At 39.8% G+C, this 19,941-nt stretch overlaps 1 protein-coding gene across 1 annotated transcript in view; it reads left to right on the top strand.

Annotated features, from left to right (window-relative positions):
- The window catches only part of GRIN2C (glutamate ionotropic receptor NMDA type subunit 2C), a 74,217-nt gene extending 59,289 nt beyond the window's left edge, over nucleotides 1–14,928 (top strand). Inside the window, exons 10-14 of the mRNA XM_070937587.1 lie at nucleotides 62–291; nucleotides 2,435–2,595; nucleotides 5,008–5,195; nucleotides 10,133–10,365; nucleotides 13,378–14,928. Of these exons, the coding sequence (XP_070793688.1) occupies nucleotides 62–291; nucleotides 2,435–2,595; nucleotides 5,008–5,195; nucleotides 10,133–10,365; nucleotides 13,378–14,928 (2,363 nt within the window). The remainder of the gene's footprint in view (nucleotides 1–61; nucleotides 292–2,434; nucleotides 2,596–5,007; nucleotides 5,196–10,132; nucleotides 10,366–13,377) is intronic.
- Nucleotides 14,929–19,941: the final 5,013 nt, after the last annotated feature.

Consider the following 19,941-nt stretch of genomic DNA (forward strand, 5'->3'; position numbering starts at 1 on the left):
ATTGCTAAGAGACCTGTTTCTTTTTGCAAGAAAGACTCATTATTTATGTTCCTCCTTCTAGAGTCCGGTGGGCCATCCTTCACTATCGGCAAGTCGATTTGGCTACTCTGGGCTCTGGTTTTCAACAATTCTGTTCCCATTGAAAATCCCAAAGGCACCACCAGTAAAATTATGGTCCTCATCTGGGCTTTCTTTGCTGTCATCTTCTTAGCCAGCTACACTGCAAACTTGGCAGCATTCATGATCCAGGAGCAATATATTGATACCGTCTCTGGGCTGAGCGATAGGAAGGTGAGCAATAATGATGATTTAATTAATATGATACGAAGGTGGTAACCAGTGGTGAAATCTGAACCGGTTTGCCACCGGTTTGCTGGCTGCGCATGCATGCTGCATGCCAAGCACGTGCTGTGTGCATGCATGTGCGGTGCGCACTAAAAGGAGGCTTGGGAAGGTAAGTAGACAGCGAGGGGGGCAGAGAATCAGCGGTGGCACGCGAGCTTGGGAACCTTTTTATTAACTTTTTAAAAGCATTTTTTACTACCAGTGAACTGGTAGTAAAAAATGCTTTAAAAAGTTTTTAAAAAAAGGTCCGACGATCGCGCATCGCTCAGCTGATCTTCGGAACTTTCTTTTTTTACTACCAGTTAGGGCAAACTGGCCCTAATCGGTAGCATTTCACCCTGGTGGTAACCAACATTAATGACCTTGGAGTATGTCACCAGAAAGATCAATGGTAGCAACTTGATGCCTCCTTCCCATTTGTCCTAGGATCCCTTGTTTATCGACCATGCTGCTGGGAGCTGATGAGCTCAAAGTACGGTTTTGAGGTTTGTTGTTTAGGACATGGTTTAAGATGCTATTGCTAATCAGTGAAGGTTTGTGAAGTTGGATTTGGTTTATCTCCAGAGTCATTTTAAATAGAAGTTTAGGGCCATGTGAGGCACAACATGATAACTGTTCTGCTGTCTTCCTTGGGGAGTTCACAGAGGATCATGCAGACATGGGGCTGGTTAGCAGCCCTGAAGAACCTCCCCCTTCTTTTAATTAACATTGAATTTTAATCATTTGCCTCTTTTTATATGTTATATATTGTTATTATATTTTAATATTTTATTTGTACACCACCAGAGTTGCTCTTCGAGAGTGATAAATGAATAAATTGATAAATGCATCAATACTACAAGGAACACACTGGTTCCAAAAATATTTCCAGATTCAATTCAAGGTGCTTGTTATCACCATTACAAGCCCTGCACGGCACAGAGACAGGTTATTTTTGGAATAGCTTTTTCTCCAGTGGTTTCAACCAGGTCCATCAAAGAAGGAATGGCAGAGTCAGGCGAAGAGATAAAAAGAGGACTCAGCCTAGAATCACTACATAGCCACAAACAAAGTCCAACCCCGCTTGATTTTCGTTGATCCTTATCTAACTCTAAGCAGATGCTGAGAGTTGAGAAGGTTTCATGTGCATAGGCTTTTAGCAATAAATCACTTAAATTGAACTTTCTGTGTGGACCTGGTCTTTTGCGCCTCACAAAACCCCCTCTGAACCAACTTCATCTTATGGGACCCAGGAGACATGCTTTCTTTACCTCAGAACCTGCCCCCTGGGACAGTCTTACTCCTGAACTTACAGATAACCAGACCCTGCTCTGAAAGGATGGGATAACCTGGCTTCCTCAGGTATTAGAGCCAAGATACTAAAGCCCAATATATATGACAGTGTATGAGTTGCTAAGAACGTGTGAATTCCCTTGATTACAATATTATGTTTATATTATTTTATTATTATTTAATATTTTATTATTGCACTCTATATAGTTTTACATTGGTTTTTTTTATAAACACAGTTTAATGCATTATTTGTTAGTCACTCCAAGTTATTTCTTTCAGATTGATGGCCATATAAATTTTCCAAATAACATAACATAAATAAAAATGGGGGGGGGGGGAGTCAAAATGCAAGACACATGGAGACCACTCAGTTGTCTTTCATGGGTGTGATCATTGTCAGAACCTAAATTTACATAAGTATTTGTTACCATAGGAAACCAGTCTTTGGAGAACAGTCATGTGAAAACTCATTTTTGGCTAACAGCAAAAGTTACTAAAAATAATGGTCTCTGTATCTACATTACAACAAAGCAATTTTCTGGGAAACCATTTTGTGCTCCTATATTTGACTTTTTTATGAGTGAAGATAGCAGTTTTTCTTTCTTCATTTCCTTGAATGTATCATGACTCTCTGTAAAATGTAAATGGAACATTGTGGCAATCTAAGTTATCAGCTAAAATAAAATAAATGTGTACATAACCTCCTTATTCAACCTGTAAAATGGAAGGTACACAAGTATGTACATAGCTCTTTCTGGGCCAGATTCTAGTGCTGAATAAAATACACCAACTGTTTTCTTTTGGTCTTCCTTTTCAGTTCCAAAAACCTCAAGAGCAGTACCCTCCGTTCCGATTTGGAACAGTTCCCAATGGTAGTACAGAGAGAAATATCCGGAGCAATTACCACGACATGCATACCCACATGGTAAAATACAACCAGCGCTCGGTGGAAGACGCCCTCGTCAGCCTCAAAATGGGGTAGCTTTCCGTTTCTTCATCCTCAAGATTTCTGTGTCCAATGACATTATTTCTAACCAGATCTAATTAGGACAAGATTTCTAGTCCTTTTGAAGTAGCACCAACATTGATTTCTAGGACTTAGTCCTTTCAAGTTGTAGTAATTACTTTGTTTCAGCGAGGAAAAATTTACATAGGCATTCCAATTTGAGTGGCTGTATCTACAGCTGCTTTCAAATAGTAGGCATATGTGTTGAGTATAACACCATATTAGACGGGGCAGCCTATGATAGCCTCCTTGTGTGTTCAAACGTCCTTGATACCCAAACTTTCTATATATTGCTAATGTTTATGGCATTAACTATAATGGAACTTCTACCAGTCTTCAGCCTACAGATAGCATTTTTGCATACTCTCATATGCTCTCACCTTACTTAGTCCCTTCTCCATCTGAAAACATGAACCTGTGAAGAAACAATTTGATGTCCCCAATAGAAGAGCATATATGTAGTTTAGGTTTGAACTGTCGAGTCCTTAGTGCTCTCTGAGCTGGGTTGTCTTGCTTGCAGACATTTCATCCAGGGGTGGGTTCTAAAATTTTTTACTACAAGTTCTGTGGGCATGGCTTATTTTGTGGGCATGGCTTGATGGTCATGTGACAATTATTTAGGATTTAGCAGAGGTACTGGTCTACCAGGCTTTTAACTGCTTGCAGAGCTGTACCGGTCTATTCATTTGTTTTTGGAGACACTGGTCTACCCATTTGTTTTTGGAGGCACTGGTCTACCCATTTGTTTTTGGAGGCACTGGTCTACTCATTTGTTTTTGGAGGCACTGGTCTACCCATTTATTTTTGTAGGCACCGGTCTACTCATTTCTTTTCTTTTAACACTGATCAGCTGTAGGGCGACCCTTTGAAGCCCTGCGACAAGAGTTTAAACAGTTTTTTTTCCCTCTAGCCGATCAGCTGGGACTCAGCAGGCAGCAATAGATTGGGGGTGGGGCCAAATAAAAGGTAAGAATAATGCAGGGGGGGCGGGGGGGGGCAGAACCAGTTCAGTGACGTCATATTGTCACTGCTACCGGCTCGGCGGAACCGGGCCGAACCGGGAGGAACCCACCACTGATTTCATTACTTGCTAAGAAACGTAATTAATGCTAGTGAGCGGGGTCTACAGCAACTCACCATGGCCAACTCACCAAAGCCAACTTACTGTGGCCAACTCAATGTTGGACAACTCGCCATGGCCAACTCACCGTGGGACAAGACTTATACTAATATCAAAGAAATAGTGGAATAGAATCATGAAAGAAAGTATGCCAAAGGAGGGACAAAATGAAAAGTGAATTACAAAAATTAAAATTATTTTAAAATTATTTTACATAGTTTGCTGTGGCAAGTTAGCCACAGCGAATTGGCCATGGTGAGTTGGCCATGGCAGTTGGCTATATCGAGTTGGCCCCTTCCTTTGTGAGTGTGGGGTTTGCGCCCTATTTATATACAGGAGCTTGTCTATCAGTATTGAATAAATAATAATCAACAAAGCAAGAATTAATTTACAATTAACTCTGGTGGGAAGCCCGACAGATAGAATATTTGATGAAAATGCTAATGGGATGAATGATGTCTTGATCAGTTTCATGTACTCACCTGGCCTATGGGTCAATGGTGGGTTTCAAAAAATGTTACTACCAGTTCTGTGGGCATGGCTTGGTGGGCATGGCATGACTTGGTGGGCGTTGCAGGGGAAGGATACTGTAAAATCTCCATTCCCTCCCCAATCCAGGGGAAGGTTACTGCAAAATCCCCATTTCCCCCCAATCAGATAGGACTCATGAGGCAGAGAAAATAGATGGGTGTGGGGCCAGTCAGAATTTTTACTACCGGTTCTCTGAACTACTAAAAATTTCTGCTACCGGTTCTCCAGAACTAGTCAGAACCTGCTGAAACCCACCTCTGCTATGGGTCATTCTTTCTATGTGAAGAATGGCCCAATAGTCTATAGTCCAGTTGAAATTGCAGCCTTGGCATTCTCTGATAAGTTCAAACCCAGCAGTACCCGATCTACAGCAGGATTGTGCATGCTTTGAAAATGATTTGGAACATGGCTTCAGACCTCACACGAAGACAAATATTCATTAACACATTCTGACTTTTACCTGGATTTCAAGTGAGCTTGGAGAAGCTTTGAGGTTGCCTTGAAATGTTGACTTGTCTGAGAAGCCTAAAAACAGATCAGACTCCCTTAATTAACAGAGACACGCTATAGTGCTACAAAGCTCAAAGCACTTCTTCAGAGTCATTTTAAAAATGGGAACATTCCTATTGTCTAATACAAGCTTTTCCCAACTTGGATGGAGTCCCTAGTTTCCTCCTATTGTGTTTCATAGCAATTGTTCCCTAATCTGCTTTTTCTGTGTGCTTGATTCCAGAAAGCTGGATGCTTTTATCTATGATGCTGCAGTGCTCAATTACATGGCTGGCAAGGATGAGGGTTGCAAGCTGGTAACCATTGGCAGTGGGAAAGTCTTTGCCACCACTGGCTATGGCATTGCCCTCCAGAAGGACTCCAAGTGGAAGAGAACAATTGATTTAGCTCTCCTGCAATTCCTGGGAGACGGTGGGTTGTTTTCTCTGTTAGTCACACATTGCTACCTAATATTTAGGAGAAATTACTGCTTCATCCTATTTGTTTTCTTCCAGGGTCACAATGATTTGCCAAGTTCAGAGTAGAGCTTTTTCTTTATTATAATACAGAGGCGTAAAACAAAAACACAACAAAAAAAACCCCAAACATAAGAACCAAAGGAAAAAGAAAACAACAAAAAGATATTATATTCCATGTTCTGTAGGAAACAATGATTAAAATAGGGAACGTGCAGTCCATTTTTGAAACAATCATTAAACCTTGATCACATGGAATAATACTGATGATTTTTTTCCATTACACTAGCCAGTTTATAGATAAATAGTGAACACGTATCACAGGTTCAAGACTGTAACCTTGAGGCCGCAACTTTCCAACATCTAAGAATAAATGTTTTTGTTACACCTCAAGCTTGATAAATCCATCATTCTTCATATATGATAAATTCCATTTTTTGGGGGTCTATACAGGTAGTCCTCAATTGAGCCCCAAAATTTTGTTGCTAAGTGAGACATTTGCTAAATGAATTTTGCCCCATTGTACAACCTTTCTTATCACAATTGTTAAGTGAAACACTGCAGTTGTTAAATTAGTAACAAGGTTGTTAAGTGAATCTTGCTTGTCAGAAGATCGCAAAAGAGGATCACATGACCCTGGAACACTGCAACCGTCATAAATGTGAGTCAGCTCCCAAGCGTCTGAATTTTGATCATGTGACGATGGGGATGCTGCAATGGTCGTAAATGTGAAAAACAGTCATAATTCACTTTTTTCAGTGCTGTTGTAATTTTGAACAGTCACTAAATAAACTGTTGTAAGTCAAGGTCTACCTGCAATAGAAAAATATCTGCAGAATTTGTGGCATATAAAAGTATGGATATCGAATAAAAATAGGAGATAGTGAGACATGCCTGTAGCATGTGAATAAGCTTCCTCTCAGTCCTTCCACTCAATGATTTTTCATCTTCACATCTGCATTTCCCATTTCCTTTGATAGAAACAAAGCAGGATAAAGCAGCATCTGCAAGATGGGAAGAGGGCAGATATTTTCACCAGAAGACAAATGGCTACTCCCACTCTCTCGTTGGTCATTTGCAAATGTACTGTTCACATAGTTTAATGAAAAGGAGGACTAGGGGTGACATGATAGCAGTGTTCCAATATCTCAGGGGCTGCCACAAAGAAGAGGGAGTCAGGCTATTCTCCAAAGTTCCTGAGGGCAATGGGTGGAAACTAATCATGGAGAGAAGCAACCTAGAACTAAGGGCAAATTTCCTGACAGTTAGAACAATTAATCAGTGGAACAACTTGCCTCCAGAAGTTGTGAATGCTCCAACTCTCGAAGTTTTTAAAAAGAGATTGGACAACCATTTGTCTGAAATGGCATAGGATTTCTTGCCTGAGCAGGGGGTTGGACTAGAAGACCTCCAAGGTCCCTTCCAATTCTATTATTCTGTTACATATAAATTAAAATTGAATTATAAGATGGAAATAAAAGTAGCTCCAAAACTTCAGCAAAGTGAAATTCATTAAAATGGAAAGGATTTACTTCAGCTATTTTTTTTTCCTATTACAGTAACACAATAGTTATGAAAGGCATCATTAGTTCTTATTTCCTCTTTATTTCCTAATATATGGGCTAAATGTTGTCCTAGACACCAACATGCATTTTGCCCATTCTGTATTTTCCTCAAATTTCTGGTGCTGAATGTTGATGATGAATTCCTTAGTCATTGGAGAAAATGTTGAAAAGTTTTTAGAAAACTGCTCTCCTCTGCCCTGCGAAGATTCATATTAAATGAAGCCAAACTCCTGGCAATTCCCTGAAAAAGTCTTTCTCTCTCGCTTCACTTCAGCAGGAATTAAATTTTCCGCTACTTCAGCAGCTTTAATAAGTGGCTGATATACTATAAGTAAATATGCAAGCATGTGCTTAATACGCATTAGGACTAGGGAAATTTAGGAGAAGTATTTTATTAATCAGATGTAGAAGGAGAAGAAAGAGAAGAGGAAAGCAAAATAAATATTTATGCCACTTACAGGAAGTGCAATAAGTTAAAAACAAACTTGGGATCCCTGTGATATGTCCTGGCACACACACAGAATGTGTCTTTCTCCAAAACTCTATTATTTAGCTCTTATTTATTGTCTAAGTAGTAAAATATTCATATTCATATATGAATATGTAGTCCTCGACTTACAACAGTTTGTTTTGTGACCATTTGAAGTTAACAACAGCATGGACAAAAGTGACTTATGACAGTTTTTCACACTTATAATCATTGCAGCATCTTCATGGTCACATGATCAAAATTTGGATGCTGGGCAATTAGAAGGTATTTGTGACAGTTGCTTCCTTCCTCGGTTATGTAATCATCTTTTGTGACCTTCTAAGAAGCAAAGTCAAGGGGAAAACCAGATTCCCTTAACAACGTTATTACTAATGTAAAAACTGCAGTGATTCACTTAATTATGGCAAGATAGGTCATAAAATTGGGGCAAAATTCACTTAACAACTGCCTCACTTAACAACAGAAATTTTGGGCTCATTTGTGGTCGTAAGTCAAGGACTATTTATAAGGAGGCAGAAGGCATCTTGATCATAAATCAAGATTATGTGAAGTGTTAATACCACTTTATAATGCCTTGGAATAATGCATCCAGTTTTGGTCGCCACAATGTAAAAAAGATGTGAAGACTCTAGAAAGAGTGCAGAGAAGAGCAACAAAAATGATTGGGGGACTGGAGGCTAAAACATATAAAGAATGGTTGCTGGAATTGGGTATGTCTAGTTTAACGGAAAGAAGGACTAGGGATGACATGATAGCAGTGTTCAATATCTCAGGGGTTGCCACAAAGAAGGGGGAGTCAAGCTATTCTCCAAAGCACCTGAGGGCAGGAAAAGAAGCAAAGGATGGAAACTAATCAAGCAGAGAAGCAACCTAGAACTACGGAGAAATTTCCTGACAATTAGAACAATTAATCAGTGGAACAACTTGCCTCCAGAAGTTGTGAATGCTCCAACACTGGAAGTTTTTAAGAAGAGGTTGGATAACCATTTGTGTGGAATTGTATACGGTTTCCTGGCTAAGCAGAGGGTTGGACTAGAAGACCTTCAAGGTCCCTTTCAACTCTGTTATTCTATTCTAGCTCCTTGGAATCCGAATGGAAATTCTATTGCAGTTCCTGTTTCTAGGGTTCTCATTAGCTCACTGTGCAAACACAGTGCTGAACTAGGTATGCCTTTAGATCTAATCTCCCAGGGTTTTCTGATCTACTGTAGCAAGCGTGAGCACTAGGTGGGTATATCCTAGTTATCAGCAGTGGCCTATTCAAAAAAAATAAAAATAAATAAAATCACTGACTCCTACTTGCCTGGATGCCATTCCTGTGAAAGAGACACCAAATTAATGTATTTATTTATTTATTTATTTATTTATTTATTTATTTATTTATTTATTTATTTTATTTTATTTTATTTTATTTTATTTTATTTTATTTTATTTTATTTTATTTTATTTTATTTTATTTTATTATTTTATTTATATACCGCGCTTCTCCCAAAGGACTCAGGGTGGTGAACAGCCATAATAAAAACAATGTACAAAAATAGAATTTAAGAGCAGATTAAAATAATTAAATCATGGGCCGAATTTAAAACTCCCATTTTAAAACCAATTTTAAAACCCCATTAAGACCAAATTAAAATCATTTATCCCATCAGATGGGATAAATGTAATGGGAGAGTTTGATTTAACCAATAGACAATGCATGTGAACAGAAGACTTTTATATATTGAGTTATGTACTTTTGCATTTGCAGGTTTTAGAGACATCTCTGTCTTAAATTATAGCTTTATTTGTTAGCAGATGGAAAGTGTCAATACGGCAATGTGCTCCAGAAAAAGTCTGCCTTGGAAGCTTATAGAGATCCCTTTTAGCTCAATTCTAATTGTCTGACAATTTAATTGAGAGTACCACTACATTTGGTACGTTTTCAATATCTGCTTGAGATACAGAGATTTGACATCGATGCAGAGCTTCATGTATACTGCTTTTAATCTTCTGATTTAAATGGGAAACCGGCGGTCAGGATAATGAGCTGGTCACTACCCACTCATGCTGTTCCACTGATCTAAAAGGCTGCACCTGCCAGGTGCTCACGGTTGTGAACTCCATAGGAGCAAAGGAAGATGATAGCTACACTCTGGTTCCCTTGAACATTTGCACTGCTTGGAAGTTAAAACTTGAAATCATAATTGTGTTTTGCCTACATCATTAGTTCAGCCACATAAATGCAGAAGCAGAATAAACAAAAACAAGCAAATATGATGCACTGTAGGAGAAGAAGCTACCACGTGTTTGTTTTTTTCACCTCAGATCTGGCCATTTTAAAATGATCGCTTTGCACAGACATTTAAAAAAAAACAAAGATGTACTGTTATTGGAATGATTTAGGAGAATGAATGGCATAATACAAATTAACTTAAATCTTAAGACTATTCTGTATGAAATGAGGGAAGAAACAGCCATAGTTAAACATATGATTAATGAGGATAATAATACATGGATATATATGAATAGAGTGAAGATGCACAAAAGACTTGTAACCAACCGACACACTGTTTGCATTTGTATTGAAGATGGTTTTTATTTGTTTTTTTATGTATTTGTTTAAAAATAATTTTTTTTTCAAAAAAAAACAAAAACAAATAGCAAAAACCCTTTTCAAAACAAGACAATCCTTTTTTAATTCTTTTCGGCGAAATTCGTGCACCCCAAACATCATTTTTTCCCCCCAGAAATGTTAAGAGTTGGCCCACAAAGGGGATGATCTTTAATGTCGGATGGATTCTTTAGCTAAAAGCATTCCCTCGCCTACCCTTTGCCTATTTGTGTGTCGTTTTGCAGGTGATACCCAAAAACTGGAGACTGTATGGTTGTCTGGTATCTGCCAAAATGAAAAGAATGAAGTGATGAGCAGTAAGCTAGACATTGATAACATGGCGGGGGTCTTTTATATGCTGCTGGTGGCAATGGGGCTGAGCCTGCTTGTCTTTGCTTGGGAACACCTGGTGTTTTGGAAGTTGCGGCATTCCGTGCCAAAGTCCCACAAACTTGATTTCCTTCTAGCTATAAGCAGGGTAAGTAATGTTCCTGCACAGGCAGTTTATTTATTTATTGTTTTTTTATTGCATTTTTTATTGCCCAAATGATCTCACATAATGGGATCACATGACGCCAGGACACTGCAAACATCATAAATGCATTCTAATTGCCACGCCTCCAAATTCTAATCTTGTGACCATATGGACGCTGCAATGGTCATAAGCGTGAAACATGGTCATAAGTCACTTTTTCAGTGCCATTGTAACTTCGAACAGTCCCTAAATGAACGGTTGTAAATTGACAAGTACTACCTGTATATAATAATAAACCAAAATAAAGATTGGCAAAGATAACAAGAGCCAGACAGGGATGAAAAAAGAAACAAATCCATACTATTCAAGGAAACTTCATTCAATCTCGCCAAAGGCCTGAGAAAAGCAGCAGATCTTCAAAGCACGAGTAGAACGGGGGCTGTCCAGCTCTTGGTGTGGATGAAAGTGCTGGCCTTGAAACCAGAAGATTGATAGTTCTAGTCTTCTGTTCTAGGCATCAGAGCCAGCTACGTAAACTTGGAGCCATTTACTCTCTTAATTTGACCCATCTCACTGGGGGGAGGGGGGGTTGTTGTGGGGAAAATAGGAGGCGGGAAACATGCAAGCGGCCTTGAGTTGCACAAATAAAAATGGAATACAAATCTAATGATCATACTAATCATAATCAAAATCCTTCTTCTATTCCTCCAGGAAATACTCTTATTCTTTTGTATAAATGTTCATTAAAAAAGAACCATTTAAATTATTTGTTTATTTGTTCATTAGATTTGTATTCCACCCACTGTTCAGTGTGCTCCTTTCTCCACAACTATTCTGAGGCGGAGTTCCACATACTGCACTAAGCAGTAATATATGGATTCAGCTGCTGGATTTAATTTCTTTTTTACTTTTTCATTAGATGTTTTTTACTGTTGTGAGCCGCCCTGAGTCCGGCTGGAGATAGGGCGGCATATAAATCTCAATAATAATAATAATAATAATAATAATAATAATAATAATAATAATAATAATAATAATAATAATAATATCTAGCCAGAAAATAAGCCATAATGCATCTTTTGAAGCAAAAATTAACATAAGACTCAGTCTTACTTTGGGGGGAAACACAGTACTTGAATGTCAGTTTACGGACTAAGGACTTAAATTGATGGGCTACGTTTTCAATAGTCTGTTTGGAGTGGAAATTGTGATCAAACCCTCACCCCAAAAATCCTTTGGAGCAGAACTGGCTGGGAATTATGGGATAAATATGTCACAACATGAATAACACATTTAATACAGTAAATAATAATTTAATAATAAATAGTAATAAATTTGTTTTTCTCTCAGTTCCTTTGTCAAGATTGCAGCTTTAGGTCTGTCTAGTCAAAGTGCTGCCATAAATAAATTAAACCTAGCTTCAGCTAGCTGATGCATAAGGGGCAATCTTATTTGTTATTCAATCATTTGTCCCGCCTCCACATAAGGCCTCCTGCTCCCTCTAGGTGTTTTAAATCTTATTAAACTTGTGACAGCCTAAATGCTTAGTAAGAGTTTTCATGAAATTGTGTGAATAATAATAGTCTGATTCTGAACAACTCAGTAATTCTAGTGGGTAGGAAGATACTTTGGCTGTCTTCACTCACAACATGTGTAGAGGTGAAGAGCTGCAAATTATAAGTGTTTTAGGCAATACAATGTTTATATAAACTAAAATGATTGCCAATTCAGATGATAAATCTGGCAATAAAATCTGGAAGTTGACTATGAGAATGACTCCTGTGCATATAAGACTCAAGGATTTTCACTGTTCATAACTTGTCATATTTTTAAGTACAACATTTTCCATCCAATATCTCAACTATGGTTACACTGGTTTTCGAACTTGCCCCAAGCAGAGGGTTCTGATATTTGGGCAAGGCCCCAAAAACTTATTCTAAACTGCTTTTGGAGAGTTTTCAGCCTTACTAATAATCCCATAATTTCTAACAAACATCCCTGGTATGGATTCATGAGGTGGGGATGTGCTGTCAGGATTTCTAAAAGCAAATTAGAAAGGTGCCACTAATATGAATTTGTGTGAAATTTATTTGAAAATAAAGTGATTAGAAAACAGTTTCCACAATTACTAAGAAAGAAAACAATCATGCTATTGAACAAGAATTTATTTGCTTGTTGAGTTCTATTACATTTATATTGCATATACATTTCCAAGTCCTTTTGTCTTTTCCATTATAAACACCTTAGCTAAGCAATAAAAAAACAATAAAAACACTTATGTTTCAAGTCTTGCGTAAATAGAAACCAGACAGAAAATAACTATTTATACAATTTGAGTTTTTACCTATTAAAACATTCGTTTCCTTTTGTTGTTAAATGCTTTAAATGCCTAAATTAAAGTCATGTATTTGAGAAGCATTTTCTGAATTCTAGTTACATGAAATTTCTTAACCAGCCACTAGATTCATTGCATCTCATAACAATCATTATTAGTGTCCTCAAGGAATATTTTACAAAATTTAATTAAGCAGCAAACACTTTAAAATACAGATTGAAGACAGTTATGAAGCTAACAACTTGAATACAAGATTCCATACTGAGAGATAAAGAGAAGATAGCTTCATTATACTACAACATCTGCCTGAATGAGCAGCTCATTGTAGAAGAGGGAACAGTTCTTTCCAATCACTATTTAGTGAGCTGTTGGGTCTTCATTGTGGAATCCAGATTTTCTATGTAAGACCAACAATTGAAAAGAAATTTTTAAAAAGTTCTATTCAATCTTCCCTAACTAATTTTAGTAGAAAATGCTTTCTCTGAATCTTCCTATTTCAAGGATGAAGAATCTGATATACAGGTTTATATGGTTTTGGCATTTAGTTTTGCTCAGATAAAGGAAATTATTCAATATTTATGAGTTCTCTCTGTGAAAAAAAGGCTAATTTAGTATCACCATGGGTCATTCCTTCTCAAGACAATTTGTCATTCTTTTCTTGTTTCATCTTGTATTCCCAGGGTATTTACAGCTGTTTTAATGGAGTCCAGAACCTGGAGAGTCCTGTTCATGTTTACAAACCAGATGTCACTGCTAACTCTGCTCAAGCCAATGTGCTTAAGATGCTGCAGGCAGCCAAGAATATGGTATCAACAGCCAGTGTTGGAAACTCACTGGAAAATGCTACACGCACTATAGAGAACTGGTCTAGTAGGAGTGAAAACTTCCAAACAACTTTCTCCTTAAGGACTCCCCAATTTGTGATTCAAAACACTAGTGGGTCAAACAGGCCAGCTCATTCCTCCAACACTACAACAAGTGAGAAGCTAGGGAGAAACCTTCCACCTTTGCTTCTGGCACCTCAGCAAACTGTGGGACCAACCAGTGAAAGCTGCGGAGAGACAATTGAGCACTCACCGATACTGCATCCACTCAAATTAGGAGGCAACTGCTCTGAAGATAAGATTATTCCAGGTTTTGCTGTGTACCACGCTCCACAGTATTTGGTAACCACATCTCAGGCTAACCTCAGAAAACACATCGGAAGTCCTCTTAGTGATGCTCCTCATTCTCCAATCAGGGCTCTTCAGGAACTTTCTCCACATAATCATAAGTATACGCTCCCTGTGTCCAGAGGCCAGGGGAAACAAAAATTCCACCAGAATGATCCCCTGTATAAAGAAGGTGAGCATAGCAGTGCAATCCAGGATTCAAGGCTAGCTTTCTCTTCTGAGAAGAAAAAGAATTTGGAAACTCACTACTTGCCCCATCCCTGTATATATAATTCCTTCCCAAAGGACAACAGAACTTGTAGACCCTTTGCACATAAAGAATACGACCCACTAGAGCTGGGGAGAGAAAAGGAGACCTATACAGCTAGCCTTTCAAGATCAACCTTGGAACAGCATGAACAGTTCCATTCTCTAGGCATCTGGAAGCATCCACCAAAGTGTTCCAGTTCCAGGGATGTCCTGGACTTCTTTCCCAAAGCTAGCTTGATCCCCAAAGCAAAACTGCTGCCTGGGATCCATCATGGAGTCCACCACCATTCTCCTGATGCCCTTAGGCCAAGCAATGCGTGCAATAGGAAATGTATGCAGGCCGACGGTCTAAGTTGGAAGGAGAAACAGCTGCTACATTCACAATCTATGCGGCTCCCATCCTATCGAGAGGCCTGTCTACCGTACATCTCAGGCATACACAGGGCTTCTTCAGCTGTAGTGCAGAAGCAATATGCTTATGTGAACTCGTACCCAAATTTACCTGTTTATTGGAGAAGCTTTCATCCAGGCTCTTCTCACCTATGTGAACAATCCAGTGCCTCCCAGCACTGTTTCAGCCAGGCATCCTGGCCCTCATGCAGCAGGGATTTCTTGGTCCATGAGGACGGACAGAGGGCCACGTACTTTGATAGCACACAGAGAGACTGCAGAAATCAGAGCAGGGTTTATCCAACATTTATTCAGATGGCCAACACTGAGAGGAGAAATACGTCGACAACCCCGAGGATGCACAGCCCTTGCGCAACAAGATCATGGAGGCGCATATCTAGCCTAGAATCTGAAGTCTGATCATGGAAAAAAGGCGGGGGTGGAGCGGGGAGAGGATGACGCTAAGAGTGCCTGCGCTTGATGCGTAACTTATCATTCCCATGCACAAGAAACCACTTCTGTGGGGGCACTCTAGAAATAGACATGTATGGGTAAATGACAAACCATCTTGAACTATCGATCTCCTTCTCCCTATGATACCGGTACCAAGAAAAAGTCACGGTCTCTTCTGTACACACAAGAGCAAGTGACCTTTCTCTTTTATCTCCTGCTGGAATTAAGATCAAAGCAACACTCAAAGCCCAGTCGAAGGCACTTTAAGGACTGCATTCCAAAGTCTTCCATTGCTGAGCACTGGAGCACTCATTTCATGCAAAAGGCTCCTGGTGGCAATTCACAGCATGCAGCCTCTGTGTGGATAGCTTAAAACACATCGATTCCAGTGTCAAACATCTACAACGCAGTGCCAGCAATTTTTCAGAGTATGCTGTCCGTAACACAGCTGGAAACGGCCGACAGCATCCTAATAAAAATTAGGACTATCTTGTTTATCCCTATGCACTGGTATAAATGGAACTATATAAATGATTAACAGGCAAATACTATATTTTTAGTGTTTTACATTACCCTCTGATTCTTCATAAAGAGCCTCAAATGCCATGTGTTAAAATGTATTAACTTCCCCTTTCTTTTTCTCATGTAGCTTTTGGCTGCATTGGCAAATCTTGTCTTTTACATTATCCCTAAAACAGTAAAAAGGCTTTCTTGCCTTTCCTTTTAAAAGTACAGCATCATATAAAAGACATATTTAAAACAGTAGCTGCTATTGCCACATCAAATTTGAACTGCTGAGCAAATACAGGTGACAGGAAAGTATTCGTGAGAATGTTATTGTCTTATTATGCAGACTAATATTCCAGATTCATTCAGGCATCTTGCTTACTCCCAGAGCATGACCAAAAATTCAAATTCAGGCAGAAATATTCTTATATATCAAGAAGGCATCAGAAGAAGCAGCTGTGTAGCTTCCCAGTTTCAGATAAGATATTTGTAGCAGCCTAGTGAAGGCTCCGTGTTTAAAAGGGATCACCAGAGAGGCATTCGGTGGCCCTGTTGACTGTCTTTAAAAATTATTTATGTTAACAGCAAATGCAGACTGGCTTATTGGTTTGCAAATAAAAGGAGATCACCAACATACAAGTTTTCTATATATTTGGAGAATTCCAGAAGCATGCTGAAGCTTAGAGCTGTAAATTAAAAGGCAAAGGTTTGGGATTTGGGAGCCAGCAAGGACTCCAGAACTAATAGGATACTGATGCTAGACAGTTGAGCCTAGAGAAAAACAAGCAAACAAACAATTGGTAGCTATTTCACGCACATTGTCTGCGGACAGAATTGCAAAAAGGAATGTTATTTTTTGCTACTATCTTTTGTTTAGGGATGGGAAAACCTGTATCCCTTAGATATCCCTTGAGATGTCCTTGAGAAGCTTGCCCCAGGTGACTGTTTGCTGAAACTGCAGGAGGAGGCATCCATCGCATGCACATTCTGCTGGCTCTTTATCAGATGGGCATATGCCACTCAGAGCAGATAGCCAGCCTGAAACCAGATAGGGCTTTAATCCGCACCTTAAATTGTCCCAAAGGTGCTTTTCCAAAAGGCAACTGGACTTCGTTTTTCCTTCGTTTGAAAAACCAAGTCCAGCTGCCTTTTGAAAAAGCACCTTTGAGACAACCATGACTTGGATGACTGAGAATCTCCATAGACATTTAGCACCTTAAATTCCACTCAGAAGCTGTCTGGCAATCAACAGCAGTTCTGCAATAGTGGTGTTACCAACTGTTACATGACTAAAGCAGGCTTCGCTTGTTACTCTGTGCAGCTGGATTTTGAATTGGCTGTAGCTCCCAATTGGCCCTCAAGGGCAGCCCCATATAGAGCGAATTACATTCCTCTTGTTATGAAGTGACAAGAGCATGAATTACCATAGTAAAACCTCTTCTTCCATGAAAGGCCACAACTAATGTATCAGCTGAAGCTGGAAAAAGACTCCTCTGCCATGACTTCCACTGTTATTACAGCAGGAGTCTTGAGCACAGGAGAAGCTCCAGGTTGCAAACTTGCTCTCCACAAGGGGAGTACTGCTTTGTTCTAGAGTCAGTTGGATTTTTTTTTTCTGGAATCGGAAGACTTTAATTCAACAGCCTTCCATTTTGCTGGGATAAACCCAAGCTGTTTCTTTCCCCTTCCAATTTTTAACAGTTTATAGGCACCAGATCAGGCCTTAGCATTGCCTATTTGGTTCAAGGTGTAGGTATGCAACTGGATTATCATCAGCATATTAAAGATGCCTCACCTATGCCAGTAGGGGACCTCCCCTAGAAACTTTGGTTAGACATTAAATAATAAAAGGGGCCGAGTGCCCCACCTGCTCTGGAAGGAAGAGAACCACGACAGCTCAGTGTTTCCCACTCCTAACCTTGCAGGTAATCTAGGAGAATATATCAATTAATGGTAGTGAAAATTGTCAAGAGGTCTGGCAGGACCAGAAACTTTATCCTCTTCCTGTCCACGTCCTGCCCCAGGTCATGTCCAAAATGGACCAATGGATTTCATTTTCATTTTTCCTTCTCACCATTGTGAAAGTAAGCTCCACTGAGAAATTCTTGATGAAAAATTAGGAAAGGGACAGTAACTAACTCAACGCTCATGTTTTCGTTTGGCTTCTCTTATGTAAGCATTGTTGACCATAAAGCCATCCACTAAAACATTACATTAAAAAAAATATTCTATTCTGAGCAATACAACGACAGCAAAGAGCTGTGTTGAGTCTTCAAAATGTATTGTCATTGAAGTTGCTAGATTTCTTTTTTTTTTTTTCCCCCTCCAGGTGAATCCTGTTTCTCAATTGCAAATATTTTGCTTGCAAACCCCTGGGATTTTATGGCCATGGCTAAAGCACAGGATTTGATATGTATGTTTGTGGGTAGATCTTGGGGACATAGGAAGTAATCTATGTCCTTCATGCATAATCAATCTTCAGTCCTCTCTATAATATTCTGGGAAACATTTCTAACAAATGAAGAAAAAACTGTTTACCCTTCATACTTCATAAACTGTGAAAATTACACTGAGATTTGCAATGCTGACTTTTTTTTCCCTTTCAAGGCACTTTAAAAGTAACACCAGCTGTACTGACACTTCTCCCCCCACTCCAATCCCCACCGAGGGCAATACATTTATCAGGATCAATTACAATATAAAAGAATATGCAATAGGGGCAGGGTTTTATAAGGCATGGGATATGCAGCTGGGTACCATACATCATTTCTGCTGCTTTAGAAAAGAGAAATTACATTTAAAAAAAATTCAGAAGAGGATAACTTGCTCTGTGTCTGTGTCTGTGTCTGTGTCTGTGTCTGTGTCTGTGTGCACCTTCAAGTCAGTTTTACAAATCTTGGTGACTAGCTTAACTAGTCCCTGAATTTTTCTTGGCAAAGTTTTTCAAAAGTGGTTTGCCATTGCCTCCTTCCTACGGCTGAGAGAAAGTGACCAGTGGTCACCAAGCTGGTTTTATGCCCAAAGTGGGACTAGATCTCACCATCTCCCAGTAACCTGATGCCTTAGCCCAGAGGTGGGGAACAATGGCCCCTTTATAACTTGTGGACCAGAGGTGGGTTTCAGCAGGTTCTGACCAGTTCGGGAGAACTGGTAGTGGAAATTTTGAGTAGTTCGGAGAACTGGTAGTAAAAATCCTGACTGGCCCTGCCCCCATCTATTCTCTGCCTTCCAAGTCCCAGCTGATTGGGAGGAAATGGAGATTTTACAGTATCCTTCCCCTGCCACGCCCACCAAGCCACACCCACAGAACCGGTAGTAAAAATTTTTGAAACCTACCACTGTTGTGGACCAGTGGTGGGTTGCCCCCAGTTTGGACCGGTTCGCAAGAACCGGTAGTAAAACCGGCGGGAGGCTCCACCCACTGCCCTGGATGTCGTCATAGGTGATCTGCACATGCGCAGATCCCATTGCAAACCGGTAGTAAAGGTAAGTAGAACCCACCCCTGTTGTGGACTTCAATTCCCAGAATTCCTGAGCCAGCATTGCTGGCTCAGAAATTCTGGGAGTTGAAGTCCACAAGTCATAAAAGGGCCATCATTCCGCACCCGTGCCTTAGCCAGTACACCAAACTAGCTTTCACCTATCCCTTTACAAGGGAGCAATTGTTACTGAAGCCTGATTTATTACTAATTTTAGAAATGTAGAGAATGAGAGGAAGTGGTGACTGCCTGCCCTGGTCTCTGCAGTTTTCTTGGCAAGATTGTTCAGAAGTGGTTTGCCCTTGCCTCCTTCCTAGGGCTGAGGAAAAGTGACTGGCCCCAAGGTCACCCAGCTGGCTTTGTGCCTAAGGCTGTAGGCAGAGTTTCCTGGTTTCTAGCCTGACGGCTTAACTGCTGACTAAACTAGCTCTCGCCAGTGCTGCTCCTGGAATATATTTTACCTCAGTTTCCCCCTGCCTGGTTGAATATATTCAGAGCCAACCTGACAGCATGAACGTTCAGGCTTTCAACAGAAATCAGAAAGAAAAGAAAAGAAATGTATTTAATTTAGTTTCAGTATGTTGCTGGAGGTGGGGAGTGGGGAAGGACCTTTGATATTTTTGTCTCTTCATTTCCACAAAGCTTGTTTTTTTGTGTTTCACTCACTTTGCCTCATTATAATCCCAGCAGGATCAAAAATGTCTCAAGGAAAGATCACCTCCTTGCTAATTTTTCACTAATGTCACCTGCTAGCTAGGGGCTCATTTGACTTCAGTGATGGAGCTGCCCTTTTTCCAGATGGAATCTGTGGGGGCCGGGAGTGCCCAAGCGGCCTGCAAAATACCTGAGACAAAACAACTTAGCAGCACAACTGGACTGAAAAGGGGCCTGGGAGTTCCTGCTTTCCCTGCTGGTAGAGGAGAATCATTTCTCCTGTGCCAAATTTTCTTTTTATAGTGGGTTAGTGTAGAGTCGACATTGGTGGCCCTCCAGT

This window comes from Pituophis catenifer, unplaced genomic scaffold, assembly GCF_029215685.1.
Source record: "Pituophis catenifer annectens isolate HBS135680 unplaced genomic scaffold, rPitCat1.0.hap2 SCAF_2, whole genome shotgun sequence".
Taxonomy (NCBI): Eukaryota; Metazoa; Chordata; class Lepidosauria; order Squamata; family Colubridae; genus Pituophis; species Pituophis catenifer.